General features: G+C 36.2%; 1 protein-coding gene across 1 annotated transcript in view; it reads left to right on the top strand.

The window, feature by feature from the left end:
- skap2 (src kinase associated phosphoprotein 2) overlaps positions 1-12830 on the top strand; it is a 338742-nt gene extending 325912 nt beyond the window's left edge. The window contains exons 12-13 of the mRNA XM_041185176.1: positions 10670-10772; positions 11789-12830. Coding sequence (XP_041041110.1) covers positions 10670-10762 — 93 coding nt within the window. The 3' untranslated portion in view covers positions 10763-10772; positions 11789-12830. The remainder of the gene's footprint in view (positions 1-10669; positions 10773-11788) is intronic.
- The last annotated feature ends 335 nt before the right edge of the window (positions 12831-13165 follow it).

The raw sequence follows: 13165 nt of genomic DNA, 5'->3' as shown, positions 1-13165 counted from the left end.
ACCAACATGGACTATAGCCTCTGGCTGATCACCCTCCCCCAGAAGAATGCCCTGCAGCCGCTCTGTGACATCCTTCACCCTAGCATCAGGGAGGCAACATATCATTCTGGAGTTATGTCTACAGCCACCAAAACACCTGTTTGTTCCCCTAATTAACGAATCCCCTATCCACTACTGCTCTTCCTTTCTTCTTTCTCCCCTCCTGTACAGCAGAACTGCCTGTGGTACCACAAACCTGTCTCTCACTGCACTTTTCCAAGGAACCAATATCCAAAAAGGAACACTGATTGGCAAGCGGGATCCCAGGGGACTTCACTACTTGCCTAGTTCTCTTGGACTGCCTGGCGGTCACCCATTCCCATTCTGCCTCCAGACCCCTAAGCAGCGGTGTGACCACCTCACTATCCATGTAGCTCTGAGCCTCGCAGATGCACCACAGTGACTCCAGCCGCCACTCGAGCTCTGAAACCCGGAGTTCAAGTTTTTGCAGCTGGCGACACTTCCTGCACATGTGGTCACCCAGGACACCGGTAGTGTCCACAACATGCACATATTACAGGACGCGCATTCCACACAACCGAGCTGTCCTGCCATGCCTTCGGTATACATCCCTTATGTGAACTTTATTTTACTTTAGTTTACTTATACTACTTTATTTTATCTGATCTTGACTTAACTTTACTTCCCTATTGATTGTGTTTCTTACTTAAATCTAAGTAGCCCCTTTTTTTAAAATAAATACATTTTTCTAGTTTTCAGCTACTTGAAGACCCTCCCTAATAGCAGTTTCTCACCAACCAATGAACTTATGTTTCTCCTGTGACGTCATTCTTTGATGTTTTCAAACTCGTCCCTCTTGTGCAGCTTTTCAACAACTGGGCTGGGATTTTCCAGCCCCGTTGTGGACAGGACTGACCTTGGGAGATTTGGCAGCCCAGCCAAAAGTCCATTGACTTTCAGCTGGACTGGATGATCCCGGCAGCAGGTGAAGCCGGAAAATCTTTCCCCTGGTCTTCTGGAGGCTGAGAAAGAAAAAGAAAAGCACCTCCCTCCCCTCCACACCAAACTCCCTTACTTACCAAACCCACAGTAATTCTACCTTGTGCCGGTTGCACTCCATGTTTTCATTGTAAAGTTCTAAATATTAAAATACCCAGCTTCAATCCATAAAACAGACCAATAAAGGTGAATTAATACAAACAGATTAAAAAATGATCAGTACCTTGACAAAATAAGAAAATATTAATTCTATTTGTGCTAAGTAACTCAGACAATAGTCAAAATATTTTTACAATATTAAAATGGGAATCAACAAATTGTTTAGTTTTTTTTTCTATTTTATAAACAGTAATAAAAGCATTGAGTGTCCGTTGCTGTCTCCAAATAAAATTGTCCCATGTACGCAACAGGCCTGCTCCCGAGCGTCTGTGCTTCTTCCAAGTTCCTTGAATCATCACTGTCACTGCTGTGGCATATGATAATGAATTTTCTAACAAATTTTGGATTTTGATGCAATAGAACAATGATCTTATGCCGATTGCAAGCAATAATGCTTTTTTAGCATATTCCCAGTCCAAGAGTTCTTGATTTGCCATACTGTCTTAACATTGTCGATATGGTTGTATTACAGTGACATCTAGCAAAATGTACATTTCGTACATTTTTCAACGAAAACAATCCTGGTTTTATCAATGGCATCAGTGACTGCGTAATGGCTACTAATGTATATGCAGTGATGATTTTAAATTTAAATGATTAATATGAAAACTAAGATATAATGTGACAAACTAAAGTGATAAATCAACATTTGGTGTGTTTTAATACATTTTTCAAATATTCATTTCAACAGATTATTTGGAAATCTTTGCAGATATTCAACAACTGTGGGTTTCAATTAAAGCTGATACTGGTATACAATAAATTAATTGAAAAAAATGCATGGTTTGATCCATAGTTTGTTGGTTTAGTTAATTTTAGCCCAAATGTTGAACATTGGGTCTGGAGCCACATGGAGGCCAGACCAGGTAAGGACAGCAGATTTCCTTCCCTAAAGGACATTTGTGAACCAAATGGGTTTTTACAACAATCAACAATGGTTTCATGGTCATCATTAGACTTTTAATTCCAATTTTTTATTGATTTCAAATTCCACCATCTGCCCTGGCAGGATTATGAACCAGAGCATTACCCTGGGTCTCTGGATTACTAGTCCAGTGACAATACCACTATGCCATCACCTCCCTGATAAAGGTGATGCCATTGTTTTTGGTAGATGAAAGGAGGGAAGAAAAACACCCTGGCTCCCAGTCCTGAATGATTACTGCTGGAAAATGTTAAAATGCATTCAGGTGAAGATGGTATGTTCTTAACCGAGACAATCTGTCTTCCATTTGCCCACTCCCCCAGCATACAGTTAATTAATAGACTGGTGCTCATTGCTGGTGCGCAGAATTCCATACCTAAGTACAAATTATAATGTTCAGCCTAGCAAGCGAATACATTTGGAACAGAGACAGTTACTTGGAATTTGCATGCTAGTTACTTTCTACATAAATATGATGTGTTAAAACAGTAACCAAATCAAGAAATAAAAGGAAATAGCATGCATTTAGGACAGAACTTAGTTATGCGAAAACACAGCAATGCTGCAGCATATGATAATATTAAATAGAATTCTTATACTAACTCTACTCCTTGTTTTTGGAAGTTCCTTTAATTTGCAAATAGATATGTCATTCAGAGATTCTTCTGAGTGAACATCGTTCTCAGTTATTTGATTTGGTATGAAAATTATTAATTGTGATAAAAGTGCACAATGTTTATATGATTTTATACATCTCTGAATACCGTGAAAAATATAGTTTCGAAATTAGCCTAACCATTGGGAAGTTCAATTAAATTTTATATGAAATGGTGATTATATAATGCAGTTGAATAATTGTGAATGCGTTAGGTTTATGCAGCATTGCTGGTTTTTCCTCACTACAAATTTATTTGATAACACTTAATCAAAAATTCCTTGAAAAAAAGCCAAGGGTTCATTGTAGAATGTATCAACATAAGCAGGGTTTAAAATTCACTCCTTGCTTGAAATGGCTTATTTTGAGTAGTTTTATAACCAATTCACTGAAAAATTGGAAATGTGTAGTAGTGATCAAGTAATAAAAATATAATCAAAATATTCATTCAATTAAATATTTGTGTAAAGACCCAATTGAGACCTGTTTTGTTTGTATTAATGGAGAGTATAGCATCACTGAACTGTACTGTTACATTTCTGTGTATATTTCTGTGCTGTTCTATTTGTTCCCTCAAATCTGTTTACTTTTCTACCATCTGGTACATGTTGAAGGCATTCTTAATTTGTTTCTGTAGAATCAGCTAATTTATTATGTTAATAAGGAAAATATTGCAAAGAATTTTTGTGGAGATTTTATTTGGAAGAGATACTGTACTTGGTATTTGTGTTTCATTTAATACATCAACACAAAATACATTTTAAAGATATTGATGTGAAAATGGAGATTAAGAAAAATCTGGATTACTCCTTATATGATGTTTCATGAAGAATTATTTGAATCCCTGGAGTTTATGTAGTCTATTAGACTGTGGGCAGAATTTCACGACCGTATGTGAGCACCGTGCACTGGTGAGCTGCACTTTACTTGGGACTGTTTCCCTAGATTGCTTCAGGCAGCACTCACGGTCATCAGAGCCAGGCTTTGCAGGCAGCACCACATCACTTTTAGGGGGTGCTCTCAAGCAGGTCTCTACCTACCAGACCAACCATAAGGCAAGGAGGCTTTTCAATGGTTGAAGGGCTAGGGTTTCCTTGAGGAAGGGGGAGAAGTGGCCTCAGGCAAGGGAAGAAGCTGCAGGACAAAGGCATTATTGGAGAAAGAGGGGGAAGGGTCCCAGAGTGTGTGTGGGGACACATATTGATCTGTGCAAGTTGCCTCAAGACGGTGAGGGCTTTTGAAGCAGTCTCCAGAGGAGATGGGTCCAAATGGAGATGAGGGCATGTGTATGAGACAGTGGTGATATCCCTTGAGCTGGCACTGAATGTGTGATGGGTTTGTGATTGCGAGTTTAGAGTGATGAAATGGTTGCCTTACCCTGGTGGCACAGATGAGATCATTCATCAGTTTTCTGCACTGGATGGCAAACCTCTTCTGTGCAACATTGGCACTGACCACCTCTGCCACCGCTTCCCAAGCCAGAGTGGTGAGACTGAAGGGCCTCTTGCTGCCAGAATGGTTGTAGAGGACATCACAGCAGGCTCCGATGGTGTCCAGAAGGCGTCAAGGGATACATCATTGAATCAGGAGGTTGCGGTCTTCTTGCCTTCTAGGACTATGTCTTCTGTGCAGCAGGCCTTGGCTGGAAGCACTGAGAGACATGCGCGCGGCTGCACTTTAAATATGACGCCTGGTGTGAGGAAGTGGCAAGGTGACAATGTGGCCAGCAAATCAGAGGCCACCCGCCAGTGTGTTTCCTGGGGGTGCATGATTAATGAGGTGGGATTAGGACAACACACACTAAAACCCATCATTGCTGCCAGGGGGTAAAACGTCATTTTTCCCACCTGCTAACCGCACTTAGTGCAAATCTGGAATGATTCCGCCTTATATCTTTACTATATAATGCGGCAGATGAAATGTATTTAAAGTTGTTTAATAATTCTGCAGCAACATTAAACATCATAAATGTAGACATCATAAATGCTTAAGGTTATTCGCAGATCAAATGAGCAATATATCAAATACCATGAGGCTGAACTTCTCTTTTCCTGCTAATTTTAGCAAAAAAAAGACATGGGGCAGAATTTTCCTGTCGGCAGTTTGGGGGTGGGGCCCGCTCACTGGCAGGAAAATGATGCGGGATGACATCGGGAGGAACTCCCAACGTCATCCCGGTCCCTTTAAAATTTTGGGAAGGCAGGTGGACAGCGAAATCAGCTGTCCACCCACCGACCTGTCAATGGCCAATTGAGGCCATTGACAGGCTAATTAAGATCATTAAAGACCTGCCCATCCAACCTTAAGGCTGGAGGGCAGGCCAGGAGCCCCAGTGGGCTCCTGATAATACATGAAACCTCATCCACTGGCGGGATGAGGTTTCATGTCCGTTTTTATAAAGTTTAATGAAGTTTATGTTGTCTTTATTAACACGTCCCATCTCGTGTGACATTTGTCACATGAGGAGGACATGTTAATAATGTTTTTATTTTTCTATTTTTTGGGTTTTTTAACCTGTCACTAATCTCCCTGAGACAACTCTTAGTCTCAGGGAGCAGTGCGCTCTTTCACACACATGTGTGAAAGAGCGCACTTTGACAGTTGGGGATTCTCCCACCGCCCCCCCCCCCCCCCCCCCCCCCGGGACAGGAAGTGCATAGTACATCCCATCGGACAGGCCGCTGGGCGGGCCTTAATTGGCCCCCTCACTCAAAATGGCGGCGGGCCCCGTTTCGGCGCAGGGGTCAGCTGCCCACCTGCCGCCAAGCTAGTGAGGCCCACCTACCCACCAAGGGTAAAATTCTGTCCATGAGCACAAAAAATAAAATATACCCACTAATGAGAAAAAAGATGTGATATGTCAAGTATGTAGGAAAAAATTGGGGTAATAGAGCTCCAGAAAGTAAATCGCTCCCATATCGAGTGACTGGAAAGTGATTTTGACTACTTTTCGATACCTACATTTTTTTTAGCTTAACAGTTATTTTTACAAAGGAATTGACCATTCAACAGTCTGATGTAATGTCTTAGGGGACCCAGGGTACACTTAGCAATGTGTTATGCCATTAAGGTAATGGGTTTCGTACCATATCACTGGAATCCACTCTAGAAGAGCACCAAATTTGAGGGAAGAATATTTTGAAAAATTTAAAATATAATGGGAGTGCCAATTTTTCTGAGTACTTGAATTGTAGAAGTGATGTTTATTTTCCATTTGTTCTTCCCCTCCCTTTCAAAACCTACTGACCTTCATGTCAGATATGACAAATTTGTAACTTCATTCACATGTTTGATCAGATTATTGGTTGTGAAAAATGACAATGTACTTATGGGCTATCACCTATAAAGGTAAAACTCTAGAGACTTTAATTCATGTAGTGTCACCTTGGATTACCTGTTCTTTGTGTCAGAAAATGCTGTTTGTTTCAAATGCCATCTCTTCAGGATACTATTAGTCAAAAAGGTTTAAACGTAGAACAGCCACTCCATTTGAAATACAAAGACTGAAAAGTTTAGTAAGATACTCCATATTAGTTTGTATTATTTAATCTCTAATTGTTTTTAAAAAAATTCTTTTTAATACTACCTAGAAAGAACACTGGAATGTTAAAGCCTAATTTTCTTTTTGCATTCTTGCTCGTGAAGGGTAAGATTATAAAAATTGGGTGTTTGATGAATTGATTTGTACTCTGTTAACATTATACTGTATTAAACTGTCACTTTCAGGTCCTGTTTTTAAACCACCTGCATTTAAAATGCTTTTAAAACATTTAGCTTTACTTCTTGAATTAACTGAAAATTCATTAAGTGCTATGTGTGATTGGGCCTGTATACCCACAAGTTGCTGTAAACCAACAACAAACTGCTGCTGGAGTAAAACATGAGAATATTTCCATAATTTCAAATTATGTTCAAGAGATTCTCTAGCAATGAATTTCATTTTTTATTTATAGTCATAGATCAATTTTAGGTCACCACTGAAACACAACTGTAATGTTACTGACCACTTTGTAATTTTGCATGTGTATTGATACTGGAAGCCGTGATGCAGCCTTGGATCTCTAAGATTACTACATGAATCTAAATAGCTTTGTGGCAGTAATTACCTAAGCTTTTTCAGATGTTGGCAACCAAACCTTTTGCTAGTAACAGAGGTGACTGCATAATTTCATTTTACATATCAGATTAATAGACATTTTCTTGTTCTATAAACTGACTCACATCCCTTCTAAAGGGCAACAGTTTCATGGATATTAACATGCTGTTCATTTTCAGTTGTTTTAAATAGTTTCCCTTCATGTACAATTATTTGTGTTTTCTATGGTAACGTCAAGGGTTTTATGCATTGAGGAATACCAGATGGCTGACTTGCACATACCTGAGTTGCTGCATGCTGTCTGGTGACCAGACCCAGGCTGTGCACTTCTTACAGAGCATTATGCAGAGGCCAGTAAATAATTTTTGGTTTACATAGGAAATATAATGATTTGACTTGTTGCACACCTTTAATTTTCAACACAAAATCTTGCAAATGGCCCCAATAAGGAACATCCTCAGGAGCTGAAAGAGAAGTTTCCAGTTAATAACACTATACCACCTGCATTGAAAATTTTCCTGCATTTTAATATTTACATTATCTATAGGAAAAGATCGAGCTTTACAGAGACCGAAAATGAATTGATTTTTTTTCATCACTTTTATTTTGTATTGGCAATCTGTCCACTTGTTGAAATTCAGTTCTGTACATTTGAAACTGATAAATGTCTATTTTGAAATTTCATATACTAACTCTGAACATCTGCTGGAAAGTTTGCAATATTTTTTGCTTCATATTCAGTAAATGGAATCAGTAGAAATTTGGGCTTCTGTGGAATTTCCACTTTTCATCATACTTTTAGGATCAAAACATATTTGGTTTTTGTTTGGACAACATTTCTTGTCAGGCTAAACTCGTTTAATTTAAAACATCTTGTTATTTACTTTACTTACATCCAGGTACGGACAACAAAATACTGCAGAAATTACCTGGTGCCTGTCCAGAAGGAGTTTTATGCCTAATTTGTGTAATTTAAGATATAATTTTTAAAAAAAACCTGGTTGACCGATTAAACCTCTCCTGTGAATGCTGAATCTATATATTTTGCTTTTAAAAAAATGCTTTCTGTGTAAACCAAAGACAGTAAGGGACAGTACCGTAATCACAGACTGAAAAAATCTCTATGTATGGGATATATTTGTATAGTTATGCATTTATAAAAATTTGAAATGTAGATTTTAATTGGCTTAATTAGGATTTATTTTGCTCCTAGGGCTCATGTCGTGAATGGTAATGATAAAGCATAAGGCTGAATGGCATAATTTGCAATGCTTCTTTCTGCCTGTATATCCTGTCAGAACACATAATTAGCCTGCAAAAGATTGTTGAGTAAGAACCTTTGGAAGTTTACAATTACCTACGCCCTTGAGTAAAACAACAGATTTTTGAGATTTCTTTAATATTCATTAAAATTCTTTTTAAAATGTGTCTTAGAGGAAGATCAAGAATTTAGTCAAGAAAATAATGTTTGACCAATTCTATGTAACCAACTTCATCAAACAAAACAAATATTTGGAAATGGATATACATTTACTCTCATTTTAATTTAGAATTTGAAGTATAGTCATCACTTATGGTGACAGGGTCTTACAAAAATTGGGTTTTGTAATTTTACTATCATAATACTTCTGAAATAATTCAGCTTTTATAAGCTTTACACTTTTTGTTTTATTTTATGGTAATATCTAAGATGAAATTTTAAGTATTTCATATATATTTTCCTAGCTCAAAAGAGCAATCAGTAGTAGTATCTGTTGGTTAACTTGTAACCAGGTAATTAAATGTGTGCAAAGCAAAATGACCAAACGGCTCGAATAAAATTACTTTTCTCCTCTGTTGAACAGAAACACAATTCTCCAACATTTTCTTTCTGTAAAGTCTGATGTAACTTACTGTATCTCATGACAAAGGCAATTCTAAGATAAAAATGCCATACTAAAGTCATTTTTGTTAATAAATGAACTACCATAGTCTTGTTTTAATTCCAGAGTCTGGAAAAATTTTGGCTGTTGCATATCATGTTTTTCTCCTTTGTTTCATTTGGTTTGCCACTGTTACAACTAGTTTGTGATAATTTACTGATTTTTTTTGCAAGAGTAATTTCAACAAAAAATACCAGTTAAACATGGAATAAAGCTGAGTTTTCCTCAAATCTGATTAGTTGAACATGGGTAGTTTGAAACCCGAGTTCTGATCTTATTATTGTTTCAGCCATGTTGGCATTGAGAGAATTTGTTGTCATACTAATGTGCAGAAAACCAGATGGTCCTAATTGTTCATCATATCGGTTTCTCTTTCAACAGAAGTTCATGCCATTTTAAGTGAATGTACTCTTAATTGTAGATAAAGTGACACTCATATAGTTTTCCCAAATCCATCAAAGGTGTGTTATTCAGTCTGTTAAATAATTTTGCATTCAATTATTTCAAAATGAAGATATAATTCAACTATAAAAATAAAATTAGTTTCTTGAATTACTGTCTTGGAATTGAATATAAAACCCAAATAAATGTTTTTTCATGCTTCAGATTTATCAAAAGATGATTTTTTTGCAAAATAGCATGGAATACAGTTCACCATAACTTTGTAAAATCTAATTTTACAATTTCTAGCATCTGTGCTATTGTTAAATACGGTGCTGTTTATTTTGTTTTCTTTCTGGTTATGCTACTCATAAAATACAGCTAGAAATAACATGCCCCAACATTTCAGTTAATTTCTTGGGATTGGTTTTGTAAAAAAAAACACTTGTCATTTTGTGTTTTCAGCAACTTTTACATTTCTTTTTAAAGTTGCAATTTCCCAGTAACTTTCAATTAATTTTGCCAGTGTATGTTAATCAGGGGCTTTGGTATTAAAATTGTCATTAGTCTAACTGAATGAATTGTGAATATACAAACTTTGTTGCATGATTACACTCTGGTGCTGTATTTTTCTGTTCTTGCAACATTTTGATGTTACCAACAAAACCATTTAAAACATCTGGCATTTACTTTGAGTAGGAGATGGCATAGCTTCTAAAACTTGGGGATGGCGGTGGCATAATGGTATTGTCACTGAACTGGTATTCTGGGGACCCTGTTTCGAATTCACCATGGCAGATGGTGGAATTTGAATTCAATAAAAATCTGGAATTAAAAGTCTAATGATGACCATGAAACCATTGCCGATTGTCATAAAAACCCACCTTGTTCACTAATGTCCCTTAGGAAAGGAAAGGAAATCTGCCACCCTTACCTGGTCTGGCCTACATGTGACTCCAGACCCACAGCAATGTGGTTGACTCTTTGAACAAGGACAGTTAGGAGTGGCCTAGCCAGCGATGCCCACATCCCATGAATGAATGAAAAAAGCCATGACATGGTTTTATTTCCAAGATGGTGCCTTTTCAGCATGTTTTCATCTATAATCAGAATATCCATTAAACTTAGCCATCTGTAATTTCACTCCCATTTTCCACAAATAAATATTACAAGATAATGCTGCATTATTTCTAAAATTCTGATTATTTTTCATCGTCTTTCAATTTGCAATAGAATTTCAAACTAAATATCTTACAATGTTACATTGCATTTTTCTATTAATTCAATCAGATGTTCAAGTGCTGCATAATGCAGGACAGTTTACAAAGGAATCCATGTAATGAAAAGTTGCATAATTCAAAATGTTAAATCCCTTAATGTTTAAAAGTTTTATGCCTTTTTGAGTCACTTTTTGGGCTTGAAACAATATAAAGCTTTATTTAAGTTTGTAATCAGTGTACAGTCCTACATTCTGCTAAACTGTCTTGTTTAAACCTTCACCATTATACTGATGTGTATATTTGTTATTTTAGGAATATAATTTACATGGGTGGTGGGTAGGAGAAATGAAGGGAACTATTGGCTTGGTGCCCAAGGACTACCTAATGGAGATGTATGACATTTGAGAAGGTCTGGGTAAGTACATTTTAATTGAATCTCAGTATAATAGACCATGAGTACCTTATTCCCGTATCATTTATATAAAGAGCATTCTTGTCAAGATTTCATACTGTAGTTTTAAAATCATTTCTGGATGATTTTATGTTTAGGAGGCATTCTGTATCGTTCAGTTATAAACTGTGAAAAAAAAATTCCCATGGAATTATTTACCAAATGAGAAAGAAATAAGCACTTTGGGCCTATTTCTGTGTTTCATTGATTTTATGCCCTTTTTCCAACTGTGAATAAATGAGAGTATTTCACCAGTCAAATATTCCTGAAAAGTAACTTAATGAAGAAATTCCCTATTTGTAAGACACATTATAAACGCTCAAGTGGAAATCAACCTTTTTACAACAAAGCTACTTCCTACGACACTTGAACTGAAAAGTTTTATGCAGTTTTACTACTAAAACGTATAGTATATGTAGAGAAATGTATATTGCATAAAAATAAATATTCACGCAAGTGCTGATTGCTGAGTTTTTTAAGAAAATTTGAGTTACTGATTAAACTACTCTTTAAATCTCAAGGCACTTTTTTCCCATTAGTAAAATATTTCCAGAGGGAACCAAAACAAAAATAACATTTTTATTATGTATCTATTACATTAAAAGCATAGCATAAAAATTTCATGTTCCGAAATAATTCTTAGTTTTTAGAAGCAGTCAGAGGTTTGGTGTGGAGACCTACTCCAGCTCGATGTAGCAAAATGCCTACTGATGCAAAATTGAGAGAAACGAGTAAAAATAATTATTTGATGCAAGGGTTATAGAAATTCGAGAAGAAGTGATGTTAAAATATGATTTTTGTTATTGTTCTCCCTGAATAGATTTGAAATGTATCAAATAAACCACAACTTTGATAAAAGAGCTCACTCACATTTATAAGGGTGTTGTAAGAAAACACTAGATGGCAGTAGTTTTCTATATACTTCATAATTATTTGTTCTATTCATTTCTTTCATCCCCTCCCCACCCCCCACTTTGCAGGCACCCATCTACCTCCAGTGACGTCCTATTGTACATGAAGGTTTTTTTTTAACTGAATCGAATCACTGCAAAGCTTGTCTGTCCTTAGCCAGGAGAGGGAGTTCTCACCCACTACTATGGCACTTCTGTTTCCCAATTTATTTTATCACAAAGATAATATCATCTTATTAACAATATAATCTATCCTCTTGCCACAGATGTGAAAATCAAGAAGCAGCTAAGTGTTTAATTAAATTATTTCCTCATTATTGTAATTATCTTTCATCATTTCGCTGATGCGTTATTTCTATTTTTCTGTGCTTGTGCATCACTATGAAGTCTTAACTGCTTGAGACTTCACACTGGCTTTATGTAACATCTTCACTGAATATTTAGCCAGTATATTTTCATTGCTTCCCCAAGTGCTGCCATTATAACTTAATTAATTGTAAAAAAAAAACTTAAAATGGAAGAGGATGAGGGTGATATTCCTCTGTTCCCCATCTTCCCCCCACCACCACACCCCCCCCCACCCCATGCATGCCTTGAAGTAACTGTTAGCAATGTTTTCTGTCTTGTCTGTTTCACTTTATTGAATCTTGTTCTAATGTTCCAGTCTGCAAATTTTAAGGTTCAAATAAAGTTTAATTGTGTGCAAACTGTTGTTATGCTAATAATTTAAATGCCTGCTGTGTAACTAATGAAATTACTGTGTTATGATTAATTTGGAAACTGGTATGTTGATTGTAGTAATTGAACACAACAAGGTGAAGTAAATGATTATGATGCCATATGGCCTGTTAATCTCAAAATTTAAAGAGTTTGAACTTTTTCCTGCGGAGTTTATTTTAAAATTTTGTGCTTATATTTTTTTAAACAAATACTGTTTTGACGAATTATCAATTGGTTCAAAATATTTAGCAAAATTTTAGTTTCAGCATAGTTGAGTTGAAAATCTCATTCAAGTTTTGCTGTAGGTATTGAATTTAGAATGCATAATTTTAACTGTTGTTCCTTCGCATTATGACTAACCTTTACAATAATAAAACACTTTTGAAATGCTTCTTTTGTTTATAACTGTATTTTTTGTATACATGAGACCTTGTTAAAGCAATTCAGATGTACAATTTCAGCATTCTTGTTACAACTTGTAATTGAAGAATTTTACTTAAAAATAATTAGTGTGTTCACGAATGTGACTGGCATATATATGCTGTAAAAATTGAGAGCCTTATAAACAACTCAAAAGAAGACTTCACATTTTATATACTAAATTCAGGTACCTCAAGAACTTATTTCATTTAGAGCCTCCCTTAATTGTGTTAATAGTTAAGCTTTCTTGTTAATTTTAAAATTTTTTGTGAAAAATGCACTTTTAAATACATTTCATCTTCTGTC

This window comes from Carcharodon carcharias, chromosome 3 (genome assembly GCF_017639515.1).
Source record: "Carcharodon carcharias isolate sCarCar2 chromosome 3, sCarCar2.pri, whole genome shotgun sequence".
NCBI lineage: Eukaryota > Metazoa > Chordata > Chondrichthyes > Lamniformes > Lamnidae > Carcharodon > Carcharodon carcharias.
Note: the sequence above shows the minus strand (reverse complement) of the source record. Positions and strands in the feature narration are given on the sequence as shown.